The sequence below is a fragment of the Scyliorhinus canicula genome, chromosome 7 (assembly GCF_902713615.1).
Source record: "Scyliorhinus canicula chromosome 7, sScyCan1.1, whole genome shotgun sequence".
NCBI lineage: Eukaryota > Metazoa > Chordata > Chondrichthyes > Carcharhiniformes > Scyliorhinidae > Scyliorhinus > Scyliorhinus canicula.
The window spans coordinates 101756754-101779664 of NC_052152.1; the positions used below are offsets into that span (position 1 = coordinate 101756754).

At 49.5% G+C, this 22911-nt stretch overlaps 1 protein-coding gene across 3 annotated transcripts in view; it reads left to right on the plus strand.

Annotated features, from left to right (window-relative positions):
* The window catches only part of LOC119969228 (rho GTPase-activating protein 6-like), a 782573-nt gene that overhangs the window by 283534 nt on the left and 476128 nt on the right, over nucleotides 1-22911 (plus strand). Inside the window, exon 1 of one of the 3 annotated variants that reach the window (XM_038802558.1) lies at nucleotides 21859-22829. The exons of the other annotated variants lie outside the window; for them this stretch is intronic. Coding sequence (XP_038658486.1) covers nucleotides 22764-22829 — 66 coding nt within the window. The 5' untranslated portion in view covers nucleotides 21859-22763. Of the gene's footprint in view, nucleotides 1-21858; nucleotides 22830-22911 lie in introns of those variants that run through there. 3 annotated transcript variants of the gene reach the window in all.

The following is a 22911-nucleotide window of genomic DNA, read 5'->3' on the forward strand; positions in this document are numbered from 1 at the left end:
CAATTAATTCACAGGCTTTTGTTTTAAGTATATGAATTTTTAAAATCAGTTCCAGATTAGGTTGTTGCCAATACCCATGTGTAGCTACAAACTGTTATTCCCAGCCAGGATATGGCAATATTTCACTCACCTCGGAGTCAGCTAGTTGTGGCTGGAGTCCCACTCTGGGGGCAGGGGAGAGGAGAGGCCTGGGTAACCAACTCCCAGTGGGGTCGGGTATCCGATTGTACAGCTGCACAGGGCAAGAAGTCACCAAGGGGGGTGTATCTATTACCAGTCTCACTCCTTACAAACCAGGCACCCTCCTTGTCACCTGTGAACTCTGGCAGAGCTAGGGTCGGAGGGCATGAGGTGCTGCAGCCTCAAACTTAACCGTCAAAATCACATGATTTTTCAGAGCCTTTGCATTTTTTCCTGCACACTGTCAGGTTTTTATGTACAACAACAACAACAGAAACTTAGATTTATATGGTGCCTTTAACATAATAAAACATGGCAAGGCACTTCACAGGAAAATTATAAAGCAAACTATGACACTGAGCCACATAGGGAGGTTTGGGATAGCTAACCAAAAGCTTGGCCGAAGAGGTTTTAGAGTGTCTTACCTGAGGAATGCAAGGTAGAGAGTTGGAGAGGGGTGGGAAGGATATTCCAGATCTTGGGACCAGGATACTGAAGGCATGGCCACCAGTGGTGGGACAATTAAAATCTGGATGCAAAATAGCCAGAATTAGATGAGTGCAGATATCTTGGTGGGTTGTGGAGCTTGGCAAAATTACCAATATGAAAGGGGCAAGGTCATGGAGGGATTTGAATTTTAAAATCAAGATGCTGCTTGACTGGGAGACAGTGTAGATAAGCAAACCACAGGGTAGACAGTGAACAGCATTTGCCGCATATCAGGACATGGGCAGCAGAGTTATGGATGATGTCAAGTTTACAGAGGTAGAATGTGGGAGACAAACCTGGACTGCATTGGAATAGTCAAGTCTGGAGGTAACAGAGCTATGAGGGTTTCAATAGCAGAGAGCTGAGACAGGGACAATGACGGGTGATGTTAGGGAAGTGGAAATCATGGAAAGTAGAAAGTCTTAGTGCAGCCATCCCTAAGTAACTTGAGCTTTCCCTGAGCCCATTCATGTTTTTTGGCACCAGACTTGAGTCCATCTCCTTTTCCATCTTTAAAAAAAAAAATTTTCTCTTTACCCCTCTATTGTCCAACTACCTTTCACTTCTCCATTCTCGGGTACTCTACTCTTCCACTTCTTTATCCCAACCCTTTAGTACTCCTTATGTTTCCTGCTCTCCTGCCGCTTTTGCAGACTCAACTCCCTCTTACACCATCCTAGGTCTTCCTTCTGTTCCTCTCTAAGCATCGTCCCATTCACTCGGAGAAACTTGGCACACTAGAAGTAGTAACAAGTGCTCCATTCCACTCTCTTGTCGACCTTCAATGCACCCGCTGGAGGTTAATCTTGCCAATCTGCTTCATTTCCAACTCACCGCTCCCATTGCTGACATTGTGGGCCTTATCAACAAATCGGCTCTTGTTGACCCTCTATGAATCTCCCTCCACATTGTCTGTTCACTTGTGAACAGGGTCATTCCCACCCATGAACCTATTATGGGTGATTGCATCAATATCACGGTCTTAATGGAAACCTGGCTGGTGTCTGTTTGCACCTTCCCTCTGAATAAAGTTTACCCATCTGGCTATATGTCTTCCACCACTTGCCCATCAAGATTGGGACATCAGGTACGCAGTACATACTCATGTGACTCGGCCACCATTACACGTGCGAACACCACCCACCAGATACGCAGTACATACTCGTGCGACTTGGCCAATGTTGTCTACCTCATACGCTGCAGGAAAGATGTCCCAAAGCTTGGTACATTGGCGGGACCATGCAGACACTGCGACAACGGATGAACGAACACCACGCTACAATCGCCAGGCAGGAATGTTCCCTTCCAGTTGGGGAACACTTCAGAAGTCGAGAGCATTCAGCCTCTGATCTTCGGGTAAACGTTCTCCAAGGCGGCCTTCAGGACACGCGACAACGCAGAATCGCAGAGCAGAAACTTATAGCCAAGTTCCGCACGCATGTGTACGGCCTCAACCGGGACCTTGGATTCATGTTGCATTACATTCACCCCCCACCATCTGGCCTGGTCTTGCGAAATTCTACCAACTGTCCTGGCTTGAGACAATTCACACCTCTTTAGCCCGGTGTTACTCCTCTCTCTTGCTCTGTAAAGACTTAATTACCTGTAAATGCTCGCATTCAAAGTTATTGTCTTGCATCTTTGACTTTGTCTATATAAATGTTTCTGGAACCTACCTCTCCATTCACCTGAGGAAGGAGCAGTGCTCCGAAAGCTAGTGATTTGAAACAAACCTGTTGGACTTTAACCTGGTGTTGTAAGACTTCTTACTGTGCCATCTTATTGGTCGTGGTGAGTGTGTGGGGAGTGGAGTGCTTATATGAGGATGCAGCTCGACAGCCTCTTGAGTGTCAATCCCAACGTCAGCGAATCTGTTGCTCATTGGAATCGGTCGTGTTCCACTTGACGCCGGTGCTATCCCATTAACAGTTGGTGGATTGACATGGGAAAGGTGCCAATTTTGGTGTTGTAGAACACCACCGCTTCAGTCCCAGCGTCAGCACTAAGTTTCTGGCACGGAGAATTCCACCATTTGTCTTTTGCACTGATATGCAGGGTTCCTCCATCATTGAGGATAGCGATGTTTGTAGAGATTCCTCCTCCAGTTAGTTGTTTAATTGACTGCTGCCATTCTCAACTGTATGTGGCAGGACTGCAGAGTTCTGATCTGTTCTATTGGGAGTGAGATCACTTTGTTCGCTCCCTCACATGCTGTTTCAGCTGTTTATCATGTGTGTAGCTCTGTGTTTTAGCTTCACCAGGTTGGCATCCTATTTTTAAGAATGCCTGGTACTGGTGCTGGCATGCTTTTCTACACTCCTGATTGAAGTAGGATTAATTCCCTGGCTTGATAATCATGGTAAAATTAAGAATATCCATGCCCATGAGGTTATATTTTGTGGTTGAATACAATTCTGCTGTTGCTGATGGCACACAGCACTTCATGGATACCCAGTTTGGAGCAGCTGCCTCTGTTCTGAATCTATCCCATTTAGCATGGTGGTAGCACCACACAATATATCAAAGTTACATGCTCAATAACAGTAAATATTACTAATTGTTTATTTTCAAATGAGAAATGTAATTAACCATATCTGCAATCCCAGTTAGCCACATGTGGTAATGTATTGGACAACACATATCCAGGCAAAGCCTTAAACTTGGAGCATTATTGTTCACCCAACACCCACATTGCTGCTTCCAATATCCTCTAGCTGTTCAACACAGTATAAACATTTTTACACAATGTGAAACCCCTTTCACACAATGCCCTTTAGACCTGCTTGAACAATTTGTTCCACGAAAGGGAGAAAGTTACTTGCAGCTAGCCACATATGTTTGCAGCTTTTGTGGATACTGTTAGACTGAGATTAGTGGAGGTTGTCCCATGTAAGTAAAAGCTTTCTGAATGGCCACAGAGATCTTACTATGTGGTTTTGGGCTTGTAGATATGAATGCTGCACCCTTGCTTGTCATTGATTCTGCAGCCTCTTTTCACAAGCACTGTACAAATTTAGATTGCTACTCTTAACTAACTTAACAATATTAACTGAGAGCTAAATTTATCAGAGCAGTATTATCCCTGGCAGTCAGTAGCTGTAATTCAGGAAGCCAGAGTCTGATTATTGGTTCAGACTGGAACAATTAATCATGGAAGGAAATTTGAAAGGGTGTGAAGTACTTATGAAAGCAGACCAAAATTATTGGATCATTGTCTTTAAGTTATGAGGAAGGTAAAAGCAACTGTCATTTTCATGATGGTTTAGTGATGCATCAGTTGCACAGAGCCTCAGTCAAATCCATCTGGATAAATGCATTTAGTTCTACACATCACATCACAGGAAAGATTTCTTTACCTTGGAGGGATGCATTGCAGATTCGCAAGAATGATACTAAGATATAAAAGGTTAATTTACATGGGCAGATTGCTTAAACCTTTATTTATTTTTTGAGATTAGATAACCGATGAATGATCTAATTGAGGTCTTTAAAATAATAAAAGGATTTGATAGGCTAAATATGGGGAAGATACTTCCTCTAGTGGAAGCAGTGGATGATTTGGTGTACCCTTCCATCCCACTCTACAGTAGAAGTCAATCCCCCCCCCCCCCCCCCCCCCCCCCCCCCCCCCCCCAACGTGACTCCATCCATTCTAATCAGAAAATCCAGGTACAGGAATCTGTGATTTCAAGATAAACAACTAACCCCTCTAACATGCAGGGGGAGAGCAAGAGGAACTGGGAGAGTGCGGACATAAAGGGAGATTAACTGTGAAAATGAAGACCAGAAACAAAGTAAAAAATGGCAGGGGCAGAGGAGATGGATGAGCAGGCGACAGAAGGGAATTTGCTGGAGGCATAGGAGCTGGGAGAGCAGGGAATAGGGCAAGAGAAGTCTGCAGAGATGGATTTTTAGTTGAAAAGAATTAAATTAAACAAAAACGCAGCTGAATAAAATAGCCAAGGTATAAAAGGAAACATAAAATATGGTCGGTTGCCTTGGTGCTTCCAAAGGCAAGGCCATCTCTACTGACAACATAAATGTTGTCACCAGATGCAAAGGTCGCCACCTATATACAGATTCAGCTGTCCCAGACAGGGCAGAAATGTATTACTTCTTTACTTATTGGCCTTTAAATATCGTTCCCAGTCACTAGGGAAATTGTGAAGGCTAAAAAGTATAATTATGAAATGCAACTTAAAAACAATGGGCGGGATTCTCCATTGCCCGACGCCGATATCATAATCGGCGATCGGGAGGAGAACCGCTTACGACGGCCAAATTGGGAGTGGTGTCGGTTTGACGTTGGTTTTCGAGTCTCCGCCCCCTCCAAAATGGCGTCATCACTTCGCACGCCGCTGAAATGGCATTTGTGCATCATTGGAAGGCTCTCCCGTGACATTCCACCCCTGATGGGCCGAATTGCTGACCGTGCGGTTGAAGTGAGGTCCGAGTGGTTGGGAACCCAGCATGGCGGCTGTGGACTGTGTCCAGCACCGCCACAGTTGGCCGGTATCCGTGCCGCTGGTCTGGGGAGCTTCCGTGAGAGCTCGGGAGACTGGTGGGGGGGGTGGCCAGGAGGTGGCCTGTGGGGTCATATTTGGAGGGTTGGGTCCGCACACTGCTGGTGCCATGTTGTATGGCCTGACCGCTGCAGGTCATCGGCATGCGCATGCGCGGCCACGGACCCGGCCATTCTCCGGACGTTTTTTTGCGCGTGAGCCGGAGTTTCACCTGTTGCTAGCCCTTCACCGGTCCCGGAATCGGCGCTCAATTTGGCGTTGTAAAACACCCGCAAATTCTCCATTTCAGCCGGCACTTAGCCGCTGAAATGGAGAATCCAGCCCAATGTATTTGAATGTGGGTGATCGCTGTTACATTGTTCTGGTATGGTGGAATCTGGCCTACAATATAAACACGAGAGTTTCAAAACACCGGATCCTGAACTGTTGCACAGTTAGTTTGGGCAGTAGTTCTGCTCTGTATAAAATATATAAAAATGAGTATCTTTTTGCCTCGGCCCTTGCTGGGTTGGGGATACTGGAGTTGGGGGAAGTCGCAGGTTGGTGGAGTGGGATTGGTGCAGTTCAAATGGTAGTAGGTGAGGGCCCGGGTTCGAATCCCGGCCCTGGGTCACTGTCCATGTGGAGTTAGCACATTCTCCCCGTGTCTGCGTGGGTTTCACCCCACAACCCAAAGATGTGCAGGTTATGTGGATTGGCAACGCTAAATTGCCCCTTAATTGGAAAAAAATAATTGGGTATTCTAAATTGATTTTAAAAAAGAGATACTGGGTGAACTTCAAAGCAAGAGGAAATTCTTTGACATCCCTTATCCAAATACTTGCGTTCTAAGCAGGTACCAACTGATAACGTTCAAGAACATGATCAACAGTGAAATGTTTGCCTCTCGGGCATGGAACCACCAATTATACTGCCCTCACTGTTGTCCCTTTTGACATCAGCTAGCACAGTTTGGATTGAACAGTGGGAAGTAAGAAACACCCACCTTATTTTACTGAGTAGTCTGCATTCACTGACCATGTTCATACTTGACGAATATCACTTGGATGTGGGTATTGCTGAAAAGGATATTTATTATTCATCTTCCCCGAGAAGGGCCTTCTTCAATTGCCGTGAGCGTTATTTCAAAATGTAAAGAAATAAAGGATTTGTTCGACTGAAGTTCAATTTGTTGAAAGATTACACTTTGCTATGTTTCTATACATGGCACCCAATGAATTTAGTCCAGGAAAAAGAGGTTTGTTTCCTCTTATAGAAAGGGTCAAGTGTCAGGTTAGCTCTGCCAATTCTTGTGCAGTTCATAATGTACACGTCCACAAGACTCAAAACAGATGTAACTGAACCCTTTAATTCAATAGAATCTGCCCACTCCTGAATATTTTAAAAATGCATTTTTGGTTTAGGGCAAGTGGACATATAAGCATTTCTGACCATTAAGGAGACAAAATTAGAGCTTTATAAATGGGATATTGAGACAGGAAACATGTTTACTGGTGCAGTAGATTAGCCATCGTCTAATACACTCTATTTGTTGAGTAAACAGGATAGGGAAAGTATAGTTGCGAGATGTAATGAGCATCTGGCTGATCAAACATCGGCCCTACTCAAGGAATGGGAAATGTACTTTTCATAGAATTTACAGTGCAGAAGGAGGCCATTCGGCACATCGAGTCTGCACCGGCCCTTGGAAAGAGCACCCCATTTAAACCCACACCTCCAACCTATCCCCGTAATCCAGTAATCCCACCTAACCTTTTTGACATGAAGGGCAATTTACCATGGCCAATCCACCTAACCTGAACATCTTTGAACTGTGGGAGGAAACCGGAGCACCCGGAGGAAACCCAGGCAGACACGGGGAGAATGTGCTGACTCCGCACAGACAGCGACTCAAGCTGGGAATCAAACCTCAGATCCTGGCACTGTGAAGCCATTGTGCTAACCACTGTGCTACCCTTTTGACAGGCTACCCCATCTACCTCTGACTCTTTTGAAAGGGGAATTTAGGCTTTTTTTGTGAACGAGAATTTCCAGGGGCGATGATGAGATTCTTTCTCGTTGGAGATGGCCATTGCCTGGTGTTTGTGTGACTCATATTATTTGCCACTTGTCAGTCCAAGGCTGGACATTGCCCGGTCTTGCTGAATTTGGACAGGGACTGCTTCAATATCTGAGGAGTCATGAATTCAGTGGCAGGGATCCTGAGAATGGGAAGTGTTGTTGAAGTCACTTTGGTGAGTTTCTGCACTGCAGTCTGCAGGTGGTACATCCTACACCCCCTCAAACAGCCACCTCATCCTTGATTTTGTGAGGTGCGCCCTTTATATGACTTTCAGCTGTATAAGCCTCAGCCTCACACACGAGGGCGAGGCCTTCACCCTCTGCAGCACCTCACACCACAATCCCTCTTCCATCGTTTCCAGCTCCTCCTCCCACTTTGCCTTAATCCCCTCCATAGACAGCCTATCCTCCTCCAGAATCCACCCATCGATCGCCGAAACAGCCCCTTCTCCAGTCCTCCCACTGACAGCAATGCCTCCAGCAACGAAGAGGACGGCACTTTCAGGAAGGTTGGGAAAACCTTTCTTGTGAAATCCCGAATCTGCCTGTACCTAAACCCTTCCCCTTGCAGCAACCCATACTTTTCTCTCAACTCCTCCTGGCTCGCGAATCGCCCCCCCCCAAGGAACAAATCCTTCATTTGCTTGATTCCCCCCCCCCTCCTCATCTCCCGCAGATAAATGAGGAGATCAATTTGTCCACCCCGCTGAAGAAGGACTTCGATAAGAAGACTGGCAGGCACTGGAATAAAAATAGGAATCGCGGCAAAACATTGATTTTAACTGACTGCACCCGGTCCGCCAATGACAAAGGAAAGTTGTCCCACCTTGACAGACCGGCCTTCACCCTCCGCACCAAACTAGTAAAATTATATTTCCGGAGCCCTCCCCAATCCTGGGCCATCTGCACCTCTAAGTACCTAAAGTGGATTGCTGCCAAATTTAATGGCAGCCCCCCGCCCCATCCCTACTCCCGGCTGGGAGACCATGAAATACTTGCACTTGCCTAAATTCAGTTTATCCCCTGAGAATGTTCTGAATCTCTGTGGCAGCTCCGTTATACTCCCCACTGATGTGCTCGGTTCCGAGATATACAATAGCAGATCATCAGCCTGTAAGGGCACCCTATGCTCCACTCCCCCCTTAGTTTCCCTGCTGTTTGACCTTTCATATCTTTTGTCCTCTCTGGGGACTGCCATTAACACTCTTTCCGCATGGTTTCTGTGGCCATTAACACCCCGTTTCCCTGGGTTTCTGTGACTATGACTCATCTTTCATTCTCCCTCCACAGTATAAATATTTCCCACTTTCTCTGTCTGTTAGCTTTGATAAAGAGTCATTGGACTCGAAATGTTAGCTCTTTTCTCTCCCTACGGATGCTGCCAGACTTGCTGAGATTTTTTAGCATTTTCTCTTTCGCTCCACCCCCCCTCACTATCCCCTTCCATAGCCCGAGCTCCTTAGCATGATGGCCAAGGATCTATTGCCAATAGATCCTTGCAATCTAATGCAAACAACAGGGGGGGACATAGGACGCCCCTGACTCATACCACGATGCAGTGAAAAGTACCCTGAAATCACTATTGCTGAGTCTTGCGGAGTACTCTGACCTCCTAACCCCAACCAATAGCACCTTCCGCACCATGAAAAAGTCTATCCTTGAGCACACCTTGTGCACCAGGGAGAAAAATGAATATTCCTTTTCCCTCGGGTGTAAGAACCTCCATGGGTTCACTCCTCCCAACTCTCTCATGGGCCCAGCCAGCGCCTTATACTCGCCAGTATCACCGACCTCCCCTCTAATGCCCCCGTCACTATCACACCCCTCTGCTCCACCTCTTCCATCTGAAACCTCACCCTCTTGCCCACCAATACCACTACCCCCCCCCCCCCCCCCCCCCCCCCCCCCCGAGCTCTGCTATTGAACCCCAAGTGGAAAACCTGACTCACCTAACCCTTCCTAAGCCTCACCTGGTCCTTCACCCTCAGATGGGTCTCCTGCAACATCCCCACATCGGCCTTTAAGCTCTTTAAGTGTGTAAAAACCCTTGATCTCTTCACCACGCCCCCTCCCCCCCCCCACCAACCCCCTCATGTTCCACAGCACTATTCTGACTAGGGGTCTCTCACCCCGCACACCTCCAGCCCCTCCTCGCCACCACCATCGTAGCCCCAGGCCCTGCCCTTGCCTGTCGAACCCCTCCCCCTACCTCCCAGAATCCCCCATCCACATCCTTTTGAAAACAACTCTCACAGGATCGATCCCTTCTCCCCACCTTTCACACCTCCCGGCCTATCGAAACCTGTTCGACCAGGCACCATTGACCGCAGACCCTCCCACCACACTCTCGTTCACAAGCCAACCTTCGCTTGCTGGTGTGAAACCATCAGAAAACATAACCTTGAATTCTAAGCTTATATTTTATGTGCAATTGTTCACCTCACAAAAATTTAGGTCGCTCCTTGAGACGTCATCAATCACTTCAAAATGGACAGAAGATTACATTGTGTGTAAAGAAAAGATTAATTAATGACGGAGCAAAATTGTAACATAGTATTTTTGTGGATATCAGAAATATTTTCTCAAATAATCTTAGACAAATATAAAATACTGAGATATTATGGGTGGGATTCTCCGTTCCCTGACGCCGATTTTGTAATCGGTGATCGGGCGGAGAATCCCTTTTTATGATGGATAAAAGAATTTTATTGTCAGCGGGATTGTCAGTGCGAGCGGGCCCCCGGGGTCCTGGGGGGGGCGCGGGGCGATCGGACAGCAGTGATGTCAGCAGCTGCTGACGCTCCGGCGCATGCGTGGACTTACACTGGCCGGCAAAAGCCTTTTGGCCAGCCCCGACGCCGGCCGGCGTAGCGCAACGGCCGTTGGCCCCAGTCGGCATAGCGGGAGCCACTCCGGCGCGGGCCTAGCCCCCAAAGGTGCGGAGAATTCTGCATCTTTGGGGAGGCCCGACGCCGGAGTGGTTGGCGCCACTCCGCTACGCCGGGACCTACCCGCCGGGTAGGGGAGAATTGTGCCCCCTGTCTCCGGATGATCCCCCCCTCCAAAACGGCATCATTGAAGAGCACACCGCACGTTGTTGGTACGGCCTCAGGACATTACCTGAAAGCCCTCACCCGATGCTCCGCCCCCGATGGGCCGGGTTCCCGACCGCGCAGTGACTCACGGGCCTGGAATCTCAAGTCGCCAACGCTGAAATTGCGTTTGGTGATCAGACGGAGAATTACTGTTCCCGACCAAATGGGGGGTGGTGCCGCTTTCGCGATGCTCCGCCCGCTCCTAAGCACAATATCAACGGCCTCAGGACGTTGCCTGAGGCCCGCCCCCCAATGATCCACCCCCGAATGGCAGAGTTCCCGACGCCGTGGTTCTCTCATGGTCTCACCTGTTGGGAACTCGGCGCTGCAGCTGCAGACTCAGACCAGTGCCGCCACAGTCGGGGGAGGGCCGATCCGCGAGCTGGAGGGACTTTATCAGGGGCTGGGGCACTGGGGGGGAGGTCCAGGGTGCGCCTGTGGGTCAAAGACGGGTACTATTTTGCGGGTTGGGTCCGTGAGTGGCCGCCGCCATGTAGCACAGAGCGGCAGCGGACCCAGCAATTCTCCGGGCCACATCGGCAGCTAGAGCTCTACTTTGCCTTTTTAAAAAAAAAATTTAGAGTACCTAATTCGTTTTTTCCAATTAAGGGGCAATGTAGCGTGGCCAATCCATCTACGCTGAACATCTTTGGGTTGTGGCTGTGAAACCCACGCATACAAGGGGAGAATGTGCAAACTCCACAAGGACAGTGATCCAGAGAGCTGGGATCGAACCTGGGACCTCGGCGCCGTGAGGCAGCAAATGCTAATCACTGCGCCACTGTGCTGCCCCTTACTCTGCCTTCCTGCTAGTCCCCCACCAAATGGAAGATTGGTGGCAATTTTACACCATTTATTCGGGCCTAAAACACCACCGTTCTCACGCCGGCATGGGGACATAGCCTCAGAATCGTAGAATCCAGCCAATGGTCTCAGTGGTATGGAACCCGGCATGGCAGCTGCGGACTGTGTCCAGCGCTGCCAACAGTCGGGCGGGAGCCTTGATCTGGCCGGGCGGAGGGATTCGGCAGGGCTGGGGGAACTGGTGAGGGAGTGATCCGGGGATGGTGAGGGGGTGTCAAGGGGGGACACTATCTGGCAGGTCGGGTCCTCACACAGGCAGTCCCATGTTGTACGGTGCGACCGCTGCAGGTCATCGCCGTGTACATGCGTGGCCATGGACCTGACAATTCCCCAGGCATTTATATCAGGAAGGCTGTGGGGTTTTATGTGGCGTGGCTGCTAGCCCCTCACTGGTCGGAGGATCGAAGCTCGGGCTGCGCCGATTTTTCCCACGTAAAATGCCACAGATCCTCCAGACACAGCCCCAAAATCAGAGAATCCAGCCCAATGTTCTTCTTCCACATCACATTGTATTTCACAGGTTCAAAGCACCCATTATATTAAGGCCATCAGTGAAAGAAATCATCAATGAAATAAGACCACCAACAGGAGATTTTTTTTCCCCTGTGCAATTTTTTAGTGTTCATGAGAATAACTATGCTAAAATAATACTTTTTCAGACAGGGATGAGAGAGACACCGGGCTATGTCCTGATGCCGGCGTGGGAACAGTGGCGTTTTACGACCGAACATTCTGCACAAAACCGCCACCGATCCTCCATTTGGTGGTGGGGGGGGGGGGGGGGGGGGGGGGGGGGGGCAAGCAGACAGGCAGCATAGAAAACCTGGCTCTAGCTGCCGATACGGCCGGAGAAATGCCGGGTCCGTGGCCGCACGTGCACACGGCGGCGGCCTGCAGCGGCTATGCCGTGTAACATGGCGCCGGCCACGTGCGGACCCGGCCTTTGGCTGGCTCACGACCCCCCGGACTACTCCCCAATAGTGCCCCCAGCCCCTGCCAGCAGATCAGCTCTCCCCTGACTGTGGTGTCACTGGGCTCAATCTGCAGCGGCCACACCGAGTTCCTGACAAATAATAGCATGAGAGACCCATGCTGTTGGGAACTCGGCCAGTCGGCGGGGTGGGGTTGGGGAGCATTGGGGGGAGGGCCTCAGGCAACATCCTGAGGCCGTCGATACAGTGTGCGGCGTACTCCTAGAGTACGCCGCTTTGGAGGGGGCGGAGCATCACGAAAGCTGCGGCGGTCCTGATTTTGGCGCGAATGCTGATTATCTGGCTGATCGCCGAACACGATTCCGGCGTCGGCAACCAGAGAATCCAGCCCACCATCTTTAAACAGTATCCTATTCTGTGCTGCAATTAAACTTCCCTCTCCCCTGCCCTCCCATGGACACAGTAGGCCCCCACAAGAGAGGGGCACCCCCACACATAAGGAGGACAGTCCCAATGGGGCTCCCCAGAGGACCCGCTCCTGCCAGTGTGGCTGTGCCACACTGGCAGTGCAGTTGGCACTGTCAGAAGCAGTGCTGGGCACTGCCCGGCTATGTCCTTCACCCCCCCCCCCCCCCCCCACCGTGGCGAACAGCTCCTCAAACATGATCACAAACATCCCCCACCTTTTCTCGAACTCTCCCGCTGAGCCCCTTAACTCATACTTTATCTTCTCTAACCGCAGGAAGTCGTACAGGTCGCCCAACCATGCTGCTACGCATGGTGGCGATGCTGTCCACCACTCCAGCAAAATTTGCCACCGTGCAATCAGAGAGGCGAAGGCCATGACATCGGCCTTCCTCCTCTCCATGAACTCCGGCTTCTCTGAAACCCCAAATACCGCCACCAAAGGGTCCGGGTCCACTCCCTCCTCCACTATCCTGGCTAAGACCGCGAACACTCCCGCCCAGAATCTTCCCAAATTTTCACAACCCCAAAACATGTGCGCATGATGCGCTGGCTCCTGTCCGTACCTCTCACACTCATCTGCTACCCCCTGAAAGAACCCATTCATTCTCGCCCGAGTCATATGCACCCTGTGCACCACCTTGAACTGCATCAGGCTCATCCTTGCACAAGAGGAGGTCCCGTTTACCTTCGCAATGCATCACTCCATACTCTTTAATTGTTCTCCATTCCCAACTCCACTTCCCATTTCCCCTTGGTCTTCACCACCCGCTCGCCTCCCTGCTCCCCAGACCACTTATATATATCCCCAATTCTTCCCTTCCCTTCCACATCCGGAAGCAGCAGTTGCTCCAGCAGTGTGTATCCTGGCAATCTAGGGAACCCCTTCCAGACCTTTCATGCAAAGTCCCTAACCTGTAGACACCTGAACTCACTACCCCTCCGCAACTCTGCCCTCTCCCTAAACTCCTCCAGACTGGCAAACCCTTCTTCCAAATATAAATCCCTCACCTTGACCAGCCCCACTTCCCTCCACCTCCTGTATACACTATCCATCCCGCCCGGCTCAAACCCATGATTCTCGCACAGCGGCATTAGCACTGACATCCCTTCCACCCTAAAATGCCTCCTCAGCTGATTCCATACCTTCACCGTGGACTGCACCGTTGGGTTCCCTGAATACCTACTCGGAGCCATTGGCAATGCTGCCATCGCCATAGCCCTCAAACTAGACCCCTTACAAGATTCCTCCTCCATCCTAACCCACTCTACCCCTTCTCCTTCCCACCACCGCCGCACCTTGTCCACATTCGCCGCTCAATAATAATGAAGCAAGTTCAGCAATGCCAACTCCCCCCTGCTGCCTCTGCCTCTGTAGCAGGGTCCTCCCCTCCCCCTCGGCACCTTCCCCGCCCAAACAAAGTCAGAGATGATTGCACTTTCTGAAAAAAGGCCTTTGGTATAAAGATCGGGAGAGCCTGAAAGATAAACAAGAAACTCAGCAGAATATTCATTTCCACCACTTGGACCCTCCCCCCAATGTTAAGTGCAGTGTATCCCACCTCTTAAGATCCTCCCTGGCCTCCTCTACTAGCTTTGTTAACTTCCACTTATGGTGGCCCATCTATTCCCTCGCTACCTGAATCCCCAAGTACCTAAACCTATCCCTCACTACCATAAATGGCATCCCCCCCCTAAATTAGCCCACTGTGCCAGCTCATTCACCGGGAATACCTCGCTTTTCCCTACATTCAGCTTGTATTCCGAAAACCATCCAAACCTCCCCAACAGGCCCATAATTCTTCCCATACTCTCTAACGGATCCGAAACATACAGCAGGTCATCGGCATAGAGCGACACCTGATGCTCCCTCTGTCTCCTCATTATCCCCTGTCACTCTGCCGACCCCCTGAGAGCCATCACCAACGACTCTATGGCCAGCGCAAACAGCAGCGATGACAGCGGGCACCCCTGCCTCGTGCCCCTGTTTAAGTCAATACTTTGTGAGCTCATATCATTCGTCCTCGCCCTCGCCCTTGGTGTCGCATACAGCAACCGCACCCATGCCACAAATCTCAGCCCAAACCCAAACCTCCCCAAAACTTCGAACAAGTACCGCCACTCCACCCGATCAAATGCTTTCTCCGCGTCCATGGACACCACTACCTCCGGTACCAGACCTCTCAATGGATTCATCACCACATTCAACAGCCGTCTTATATTACTCGCGAGCTGCCTGCCCTTCACAAAGCCTGTTTGATCTGCAACCACCCCCGGGACACAATCCTCCATCCTCCCCGCCAAAAACTTAGCCAATACTTTCACATCCACCGGATCCTTCCTTTTTTTGGGATTCGTGTGATTACTGCCTGCTTCATCGTCTCCGGCAACTCCCCATTGTCCAGCGCTTCATTAAACGCCCCCAACAGATGTGGTGCCAGGTCCGCTGCAAATTCCTTATAAAATTCTGCTAGGTACGCATCCGGCCCAGGGGCCTTCCCCGACTTCGTACCCCTGATACTTTCCAGCACCTTTCTCAGCCCCAGGGGCTCCTCCAACGCCTGCCTCTTTGCTTCCTCCACCTGGGGAAATTCCAGCTCGTCCAGAAATCACCCCATGTCCCCCTCCTCTCCCCCCAGATCCACCTCATAAAGTCCCTGGTAATATTCTCTAAATGCCTCATTTATCTTCCCTGGCTCTGACACCACATCCCCAGCCCTAGTCCGGATCGTCAATATTTCCTTGGACGCAACCTGCCTCCACAGCTGGTGCGCCAGCATGCGGTTCTCCCCATACTCGTATTGCACCCCTCTTGCCCTACGCAGTTGCCCTACCGCCCTCCCCATTGTCAGCCTGACAAATTGCCCCTGCAACTTTTCCCTCCTCGCTAATTCCTCCACAGTGGGCACCCTCGAATATTGCCTGTCCACCTCCATTATCTCGCTCACTAGACGGTCATGTTCCGCCCTCCTTTCCTTATTCGCACAAACCTTAAATGAGATAATTTCTCCCCGGACCACTGCCTTCAGTGCTTCCCAAAAAATGCCCGCCGTCACTTCCCCATTCTGATTGAACTCCACATAATCCCTAATTGCCAACCGCAGCTTATCACAAAAACCTCCATCCGTCAACAACCCTGAGTCAAACCTCCACCCCGGCCTCTGCTCTCGTCCCGTACTGAACCGAATATCCAGTCAGTGGGGTGCATGGTCCGAGATAACTATCCCCACATACTCTGCCCCCTCCACCCCAACCAAAATCTCCCAACTCACTACAAAGTAATCAATCCTCGAATACACCTTATAGATGTGTGAAAAGAAGGAATACTCCCTTCCCCCTGGGTTCTGAAAGCGCCATGGATCCACCATACCCATCCTTTCCATAACCCCCCCCCCCCCCCCCCAGTTCCCTTTCCATTCGTACCCTACCCATCGACCTAGGGCTCAATTGGCTCCAGGACACGGTAAAAATCTCCTCCTTTGATCAACTGGTACGTGGCCATATCTGGGATTGCTGTCAGCAACCCCCTCATAAACCCCACATCATCCCAATTTGCGGCACGCTCATTTACCAACACTACCGGTGCCCCTTCCAATACCCCACTCACAATCACATATCTCCCACCAGGAAGCCCTCACCTCCTTCGCACTCACAAATCCCATTTTTTTGCTCATTAAAATCGCCACTCCCCTCAATTTCAAATCAAACCCTGAGTGAAAAACCTGCCCAACCCACCCCTTCTTTAACCTAACCTGATCCTTCGCACGGAGGTGTGTCTCCTGCAAAAAGACCACCCCGCTTTCAAGCTCCTAAGGTGTGCGAACACTTGCAACCTTTTAACCAGCCCATTCAGTCCCGGACTTTCCACGTTATCAGCCTTACCGTAGGCTTGTGCCTCCAATCCCCTCTACTGTCCGTCATCTTCTCCACTTAACACCTGCCCCTTTAATTCCACTCTGTACCTAGCCCATCCCAGCTGACTCCTTTCTTCGCCCTTGACCATGTCATCTCTCACCCCCTACCATGTTTCAAACCCCCCCCCCGCTTTTCCCCTTCTTCCCCCCCCCCCCCCCCGCTTTTCCCCTTCTTCCCCCCCCCCCCCCCCCCCCCCCCCCACTTCCCCCCTCCCCCCGACCACCCCTCTTGGCCTTCTCCCGACCACCTCACTTCCGTTCATCAGCATAATCTGCTAGCGCGGCTGCCCCTGCCCAAAGGCACATCCTAATGACCCCCTCCTCCCTCGCCCCAACCCCTCCCCACTCTCCCCAACCCCCCCCTCTCCACAACCCCCCCCCCCCCCCCCCCCCCCACCCTCCCCCTCCACTCCTCAGCTCAAAGAAGAAGGCCTCCTGCTGGCCTTACCCTCCTCCACCCAAACAAGGACTTCTCCTGAACTCCAGGTAGCCTTCTCCAAAAGAAAACAACAGATGTTAAACACAAACAGTCCCATAAAACAGGAAGGGGGGTGGGAACATCCATTCCCACCTAAACTTTTCACTCCTACAACTCCTTACAATCTCAAGGAGATTGTGTGAACAGAACCCCCTCCCCCCCACCCTCCACAAAAAAATGCGAAAATCCCCCAATCCCTACACCCACTTCAAACATGCTCCCAACCATTACAAAGAGCCAGCACCCCGGTTCACAAGCATTGTCCGCTCTGTTCTCCCCCAGTTTATGCTCCTTAATGAAGTCTTTGGCTGCTTCTGGGATATCGAAATAATACTCCCGGCCTGCAAACGTCACCGATAATTTCGCCGGGTAGAGCACCCCAAACCTGATCTGCCGCCGGTACATCACCGCCTTGGCCTTGTTGAAACCTATCCGCCGTTTTGCCAACTCGGCTCCGATGTCCTGATAAATCCAGAAGTTATTTCCCGCCCAGTCGCAGCTATGCTTCTCCCTGGTCCACCGTAGAAGTTTCTCTTTCTCCACAAATTTATGGAGCATCACGATCACCGCCTGTGGCGGCTCTCCAGCTCTAGGCTTCTGCCTCAGGGACCTATGCGCTCGGTCCAGTTCAGGTGCTTTATCCAGCACCTCTTCTGCCACCAGCCCCGCCAGCATCCTCGAGACGTACCTCGTGGTACTCACACCTTCCACTCCTTCAGGCAGGCCCACTATTTGCAGGTTCTGTCTTCGCGAGGTATTTTCCTGCTCCTCAACCTTTGCCCTCAGCGTTTTACAAAGGTCACCCCACCTCCACCTCCAGAGCCGCCACACGATCGCTGTGGTCCGAGATAACTCCTTCAATCTCCCGAATCTGTGACCCCTGCAAATCCAAACACCTCTCCGTCCGCTCCAAAGTACTCTTCAGGGGCGCCACAGCTTCTGCAATGGTCTTTGCATTATCCTCACGCATTTCTTTCCTCTGCTTATGGAATTCCTTCTTGATAAAAGTCAGCAGTTCCTGTATCTGGGGCTTTCCAGCTTGCCCCTCCCCTGCCTGCATGCTGGAAGAGGCTGTTGCTGCAGCACCAGACTGTTTCAACTTCCCAGCCAAATTTCTCACTGTTTTCTGCCAGGTCCGGCGGTCAGGAGACATACCATTCCAGGGGTAAACTACTCCTCTAACATTCACCTACGTCTTTTCATCAAAATTCCACCCGGATCTGTGTGAAAAGAGCCCTTTTCTGTGACTTTAAGCAGGAACAGCCCTGTATGTGATCACTCACTCCATTATCAAAACCGGAAGTCCCCCACACTGGAAGTGTGGCTATCATGACTGATTTTAATTTTCGAAAACCAGTAGTGATTCGTTCTTGCATGATGTCTTGCTGGCTGGCTGGGATATACAATGAGGGCAGAAGTAGCGTGTTAAGCCCCATAATGATATTCAAATTAATTATGAAATATGCTAATCAGGCTGAGGCCCTTCCTCGGTGTGAACCTGATCGCATTATCAGGTGGGGGCTGGGATGATCGTGCTCATAGATCTTGCCGGAGCAAATCCCATGTTTGGCCTCTTGTGTGATTTAGCGGCCACGCCAGGATGTGCACCCAAAATGTGCGTGGCCGCTAAATCGTGGTCCTTGCATTTGTTTGACATCTTTCACAACCTCAGGATGCCACAATTGCTTTGATCTTGAAATATAGGGCAAACCTTTAACTGCTGTGCGGAAATGGGATCGTATGCAAGCAGGGGTTTAACTTATGAAGAGCTTTGTCAAGTCAGGAACCTGACCTGGCCCCACCCATGTCTGGATTTTGCAGGAGAGTAGGACACCCCAATGCAGCTGCTGGAGAAATCATTATAACATGCAAACAGGTAATTAACTTTGAATTTAACCCTGTTTTCTGGCCTTGGCAGCCAATGCAAGGGTTTGATAACATCTTTGTAGCTCACAGGGTCAATGAGGTGAGACTCCCGCAAGGAATGATTATTTATTTTGGGAGGCATTGGCATAATGGTATTGTCACTGGACTAGTGATCCAGGGTAATGCTCTGGGGGCACAGGTTCAAATCCTACCAATCAGATGGCGAAATTGGAATTCCATAAAAACCTGGAATTAAAAAATCTAATGATGATCATGAAACCATTGTCTTAAAAAAATTGGCAGACTAATTGCCTTTATGTAAGGAAATCTCCCATCCTTGGCCTATATGTGACTCCAGACCCACAGCAATGTGGTTGACTCTTAAGTACCATCTGAAATGACCTAGAAAGCCACTCCGTTCAAGGGCAATTATGGATGGGCAAAAAATGCTGTCCCACCCAGCGACACCCACATGTCATGAAGGAATTAAATTTTTTAAAATTGTACAACATTGAGGTGCTGGGAAACCTTCACAACGTGCAATCGCAAAGCTTATGGTTTACAAATGAAAGCTTATATTTACAGGACTAGTTTTGTGAGCCGGACTTCTGAAGTCTGAAGGTGTATACTTCGGTATGAACCATCTAGAATCTTTAGCAATATTGTGATCTGTTGCGCCCTTCAGAACATTGTACTGCAGAGAAGAGTGGAGCTGTAGCAAGAGGAAGGTACAGAACACTCGTGATCCACCAAAGAGGAGGAGGAAGAGCACGTTGTGGCTGTGGTTTCAGCAGCGATACACCTGGATGTCAGAGAAGCCCAGAATTAGGTGAATTGGACATTCTGAATTCTCCCTTGGTGTACCTGAACAGGGGCCGGAATGTGGCGACAAGGGCATTTTCACAGTAACTTAATTGCAGTGTTAATGTAAACCTACTTGTGACACTAATAAAGATTATTACTATGTACTCATCCAGGCATATTTCACCTAATGTGTTCATGAAGCCATCCAAGGCTGCACATCACTTATTTGCTTCTTCCCCCCCCCCCCCCCCCCCACCCACCCCAAACAAAAAAGATACACTTCATTCAACCAGCCAACATTGACATTCACACCCTTTCTTCCTCATACCTTTCACCTGAAGGCTACTTGACCAGAATGAATAGAGCATGTAATAAAGTGCAGACCAGAATGCAGAGCTCAAATCAAGTATGTAATTGAAACAACCATCAGCGTCATATCACTAATACAGCTGTAAAGATCCAAGTTGTGTAATTATTATGTTTTTCTCATTGATTTCCTCTTACTTCTAGATGACATAAACCCTGTGGCTTCAGCTGAGCTGGAGGCAGGCTTCTTATTTCACAGTTCTGACAGATGAGATGCCCTTGGCAGATTTGTTTTGCGTTTTGACCCTGCGAGGGCCCTACTAAATAACGTCTCACCTTCACCTGTGTAGGGGAAGACTCATTCATCAAAGCACATGGTCTGGGCTTGTTGCAAGAGTCAGAGTTTGGCAGCCCATTGTGTCTGTGCCGGCCAGTAAGCACCTATTTATTCGAATCCCATTTTCCAGCACTTGGTCCAGTCTTGTATACAGCATTTCAAGTGCTGATCTAAATGCTTCTTAAATGTTGTGGGGTTTCCTGCCTCTATCACCCTTTGAGGCAGTGAGTTCCAGATTCCCACCACCCTCTGGGTGAAAACGTTTTTTCTTCAAATCCCTTCTACATCTCCTGCCAATTACCTTAAATCTATGCTCCCTGGTTATTGGCCCCCTCAACTAAGGGGAAAGGTTTCTTCCTATCCACCCTATCTATTACTTCATAATTTTATACACCTCTATCAGGTCCCCTCTTAGCCTTCTCTGCTCCAAGGAGAACAGTCTAGTCTAACCAATCTTTCTTCATAGCTAGTTAGACTGGGTTTGTCCTCCTTAGAGCAGGGAGGGCAGAGGGGAGACCGGATTGAGAACTTGTCTCAATCTCTTGCAGCAAGATCGAGAATGACTTGAGAGTCGTCAACTGCTGTGTACTTTGCATCCCAGAGCTCACATATCATTCCCTGTTAGCCTACATTTGGAAAGCATTTAGCTACATTTCAGTGAAGCGTTGAGCCACTGGTTTGGGTATTTGTGCGGACTGTTGGTTAGGGCCAGCAGTGATCGTCACGATTTGATTTTCCGTGCAGGTAGCCTTTCAATGTTAGTGGACTTCAGTGCAGCCATCCCCCATTCTCTTGCTTTAGCAGTATGCTTTCCTGTAGCCAATCTGGCCTCTGCCGGCGCCGCTTTACTTCGAGACCCCCTTAATTCACAAAGCGTGGGTCGTCATCAAACCCCTGCTCTTTTGCGATTGGTCCGTAGACCCGGAAGTGCGATGCCAAAGTCATGGCTGTGTTGTGTTGTTGTGAGTTAAACAGCTGTGGCAAAGCCCATTTCAATTACCAATAGTTTCTATCCCAGCGTCAGCAACCCTGCTGACTGCGGGCCAGTTTGGCTAAGATTCTGCCCATGGGTACCTTTGTAAATGCTGCAAATAATTTGCACGCAGCACAAAGCTCCCGCAAACAGCAATAACCCCTTTCATCTGTTGGGGAGTGGGGCAAACTTTCTTGTCCTTCTTCAAAACTTCTATGTCCATCTGAGAAGGCAGACTTCTAACATGCCCCCTAAAATATATTCCTGACACTGCAGCACGTGATGGCCCACTGGTGCTGACAGACAAACTAGGTGGCCACCTAGTGAAACAAAACTGGGGGCAGATAGTGGCAAAAAAACTGAATAAACGATTCATGGAACTACAAAAGTAAATCAACAGGCTTCAGCAGTGGGAATGGAAGGTCTATCGATATACATCCACAGTTTTACAAATTTGTACATTTACAAGGCAACTCCAAAACTGTGGGGGAGGTTGCTCCAAGCTGAAGGTTGCTCCAGAGGCGCCTGCACCAGCCCTGCTTGAAACGACTACAACATTTTGACTGGAGAGGCAAGAGCTAAAGCTGACACTCTTGGTTGAATTGCTGGCAAATATCATCGAGCGAAATCCAAGGGTTGGCAATTTGGGCTGAAATAAATATTGGATTAAAAAGTAAGGCAGAATTATAATGTCAACTGAGAGATTGTAAATCAGCGTCCACCTTGAATACTTAAAAAAAGTTCTACAGCATTTGTTACAAGTTGATGAAACATTGTCCGTGAATATTTTGAGATTAGTTGTGCTAAACCTGAATTGCTCAACTGGCTTGGATGAGACGAGAAGCATTAAGTGGAGAACAAATCAACAATTTCCACACCGCTTAGTTGATTTCCTTACTTTGTATGTGCGTCTACTTTCTTTTGTTTAAATTAGCGAGCCAGTAAATGCTTTGGTCAGAGAGAGAGAGAGAGCGTGTCGACAAGGGCTTGCAGACATCTGAATGTGAGGTTAGCCCGCTCTTCTGACTTGGAACAGCTGCCATTTCCCAACTTGTGTCTTCTGATGATGTCATCTTATTCCTGAAGAATGGGCCAGGGCGATCCCTTTATCAGACCCAGAGCACGGATGTGCCAGTGAACTTGGTCGTCAGTTGAAAACCCCCCCACGAAGAGCCACCTGCAGCGCAAAGGGTTTTAAAATCATGAACTATCTTCCTGCAGTCTGGTCAGGCTAGAAGGCAGCGCTGAGCTTCTTCTGCTCCCAGTTTGGCCTGATTGTAAAGTGGGCGACACAGCAGTGAAAGATGTTCATTCCCGTAGAACAAATAAAGCGCAGAGGCATTTGCTAATGCTTCGTGAATCTGGATTCTATATCGCTGGAGTGTGAGATTCGGCAACACTCTGAATTTGTTCAATGAAAATTCATTCGAGTTTTATCACTTTGCTTTACAACTGACTTCACGAACTGGTTGGTGTATGTGGATTGTCAATGCACCAGCTATGGCAGACTGTGTATTTTTGGAAAAGCAGGTCGTCTGTGGGGTAAGTTTTTTTAAAATCCTTTCTTTTAAAAACACTGATTTCCTTCCCACGTCCTTCGGGATAACCTCTTTCGGGATAACTG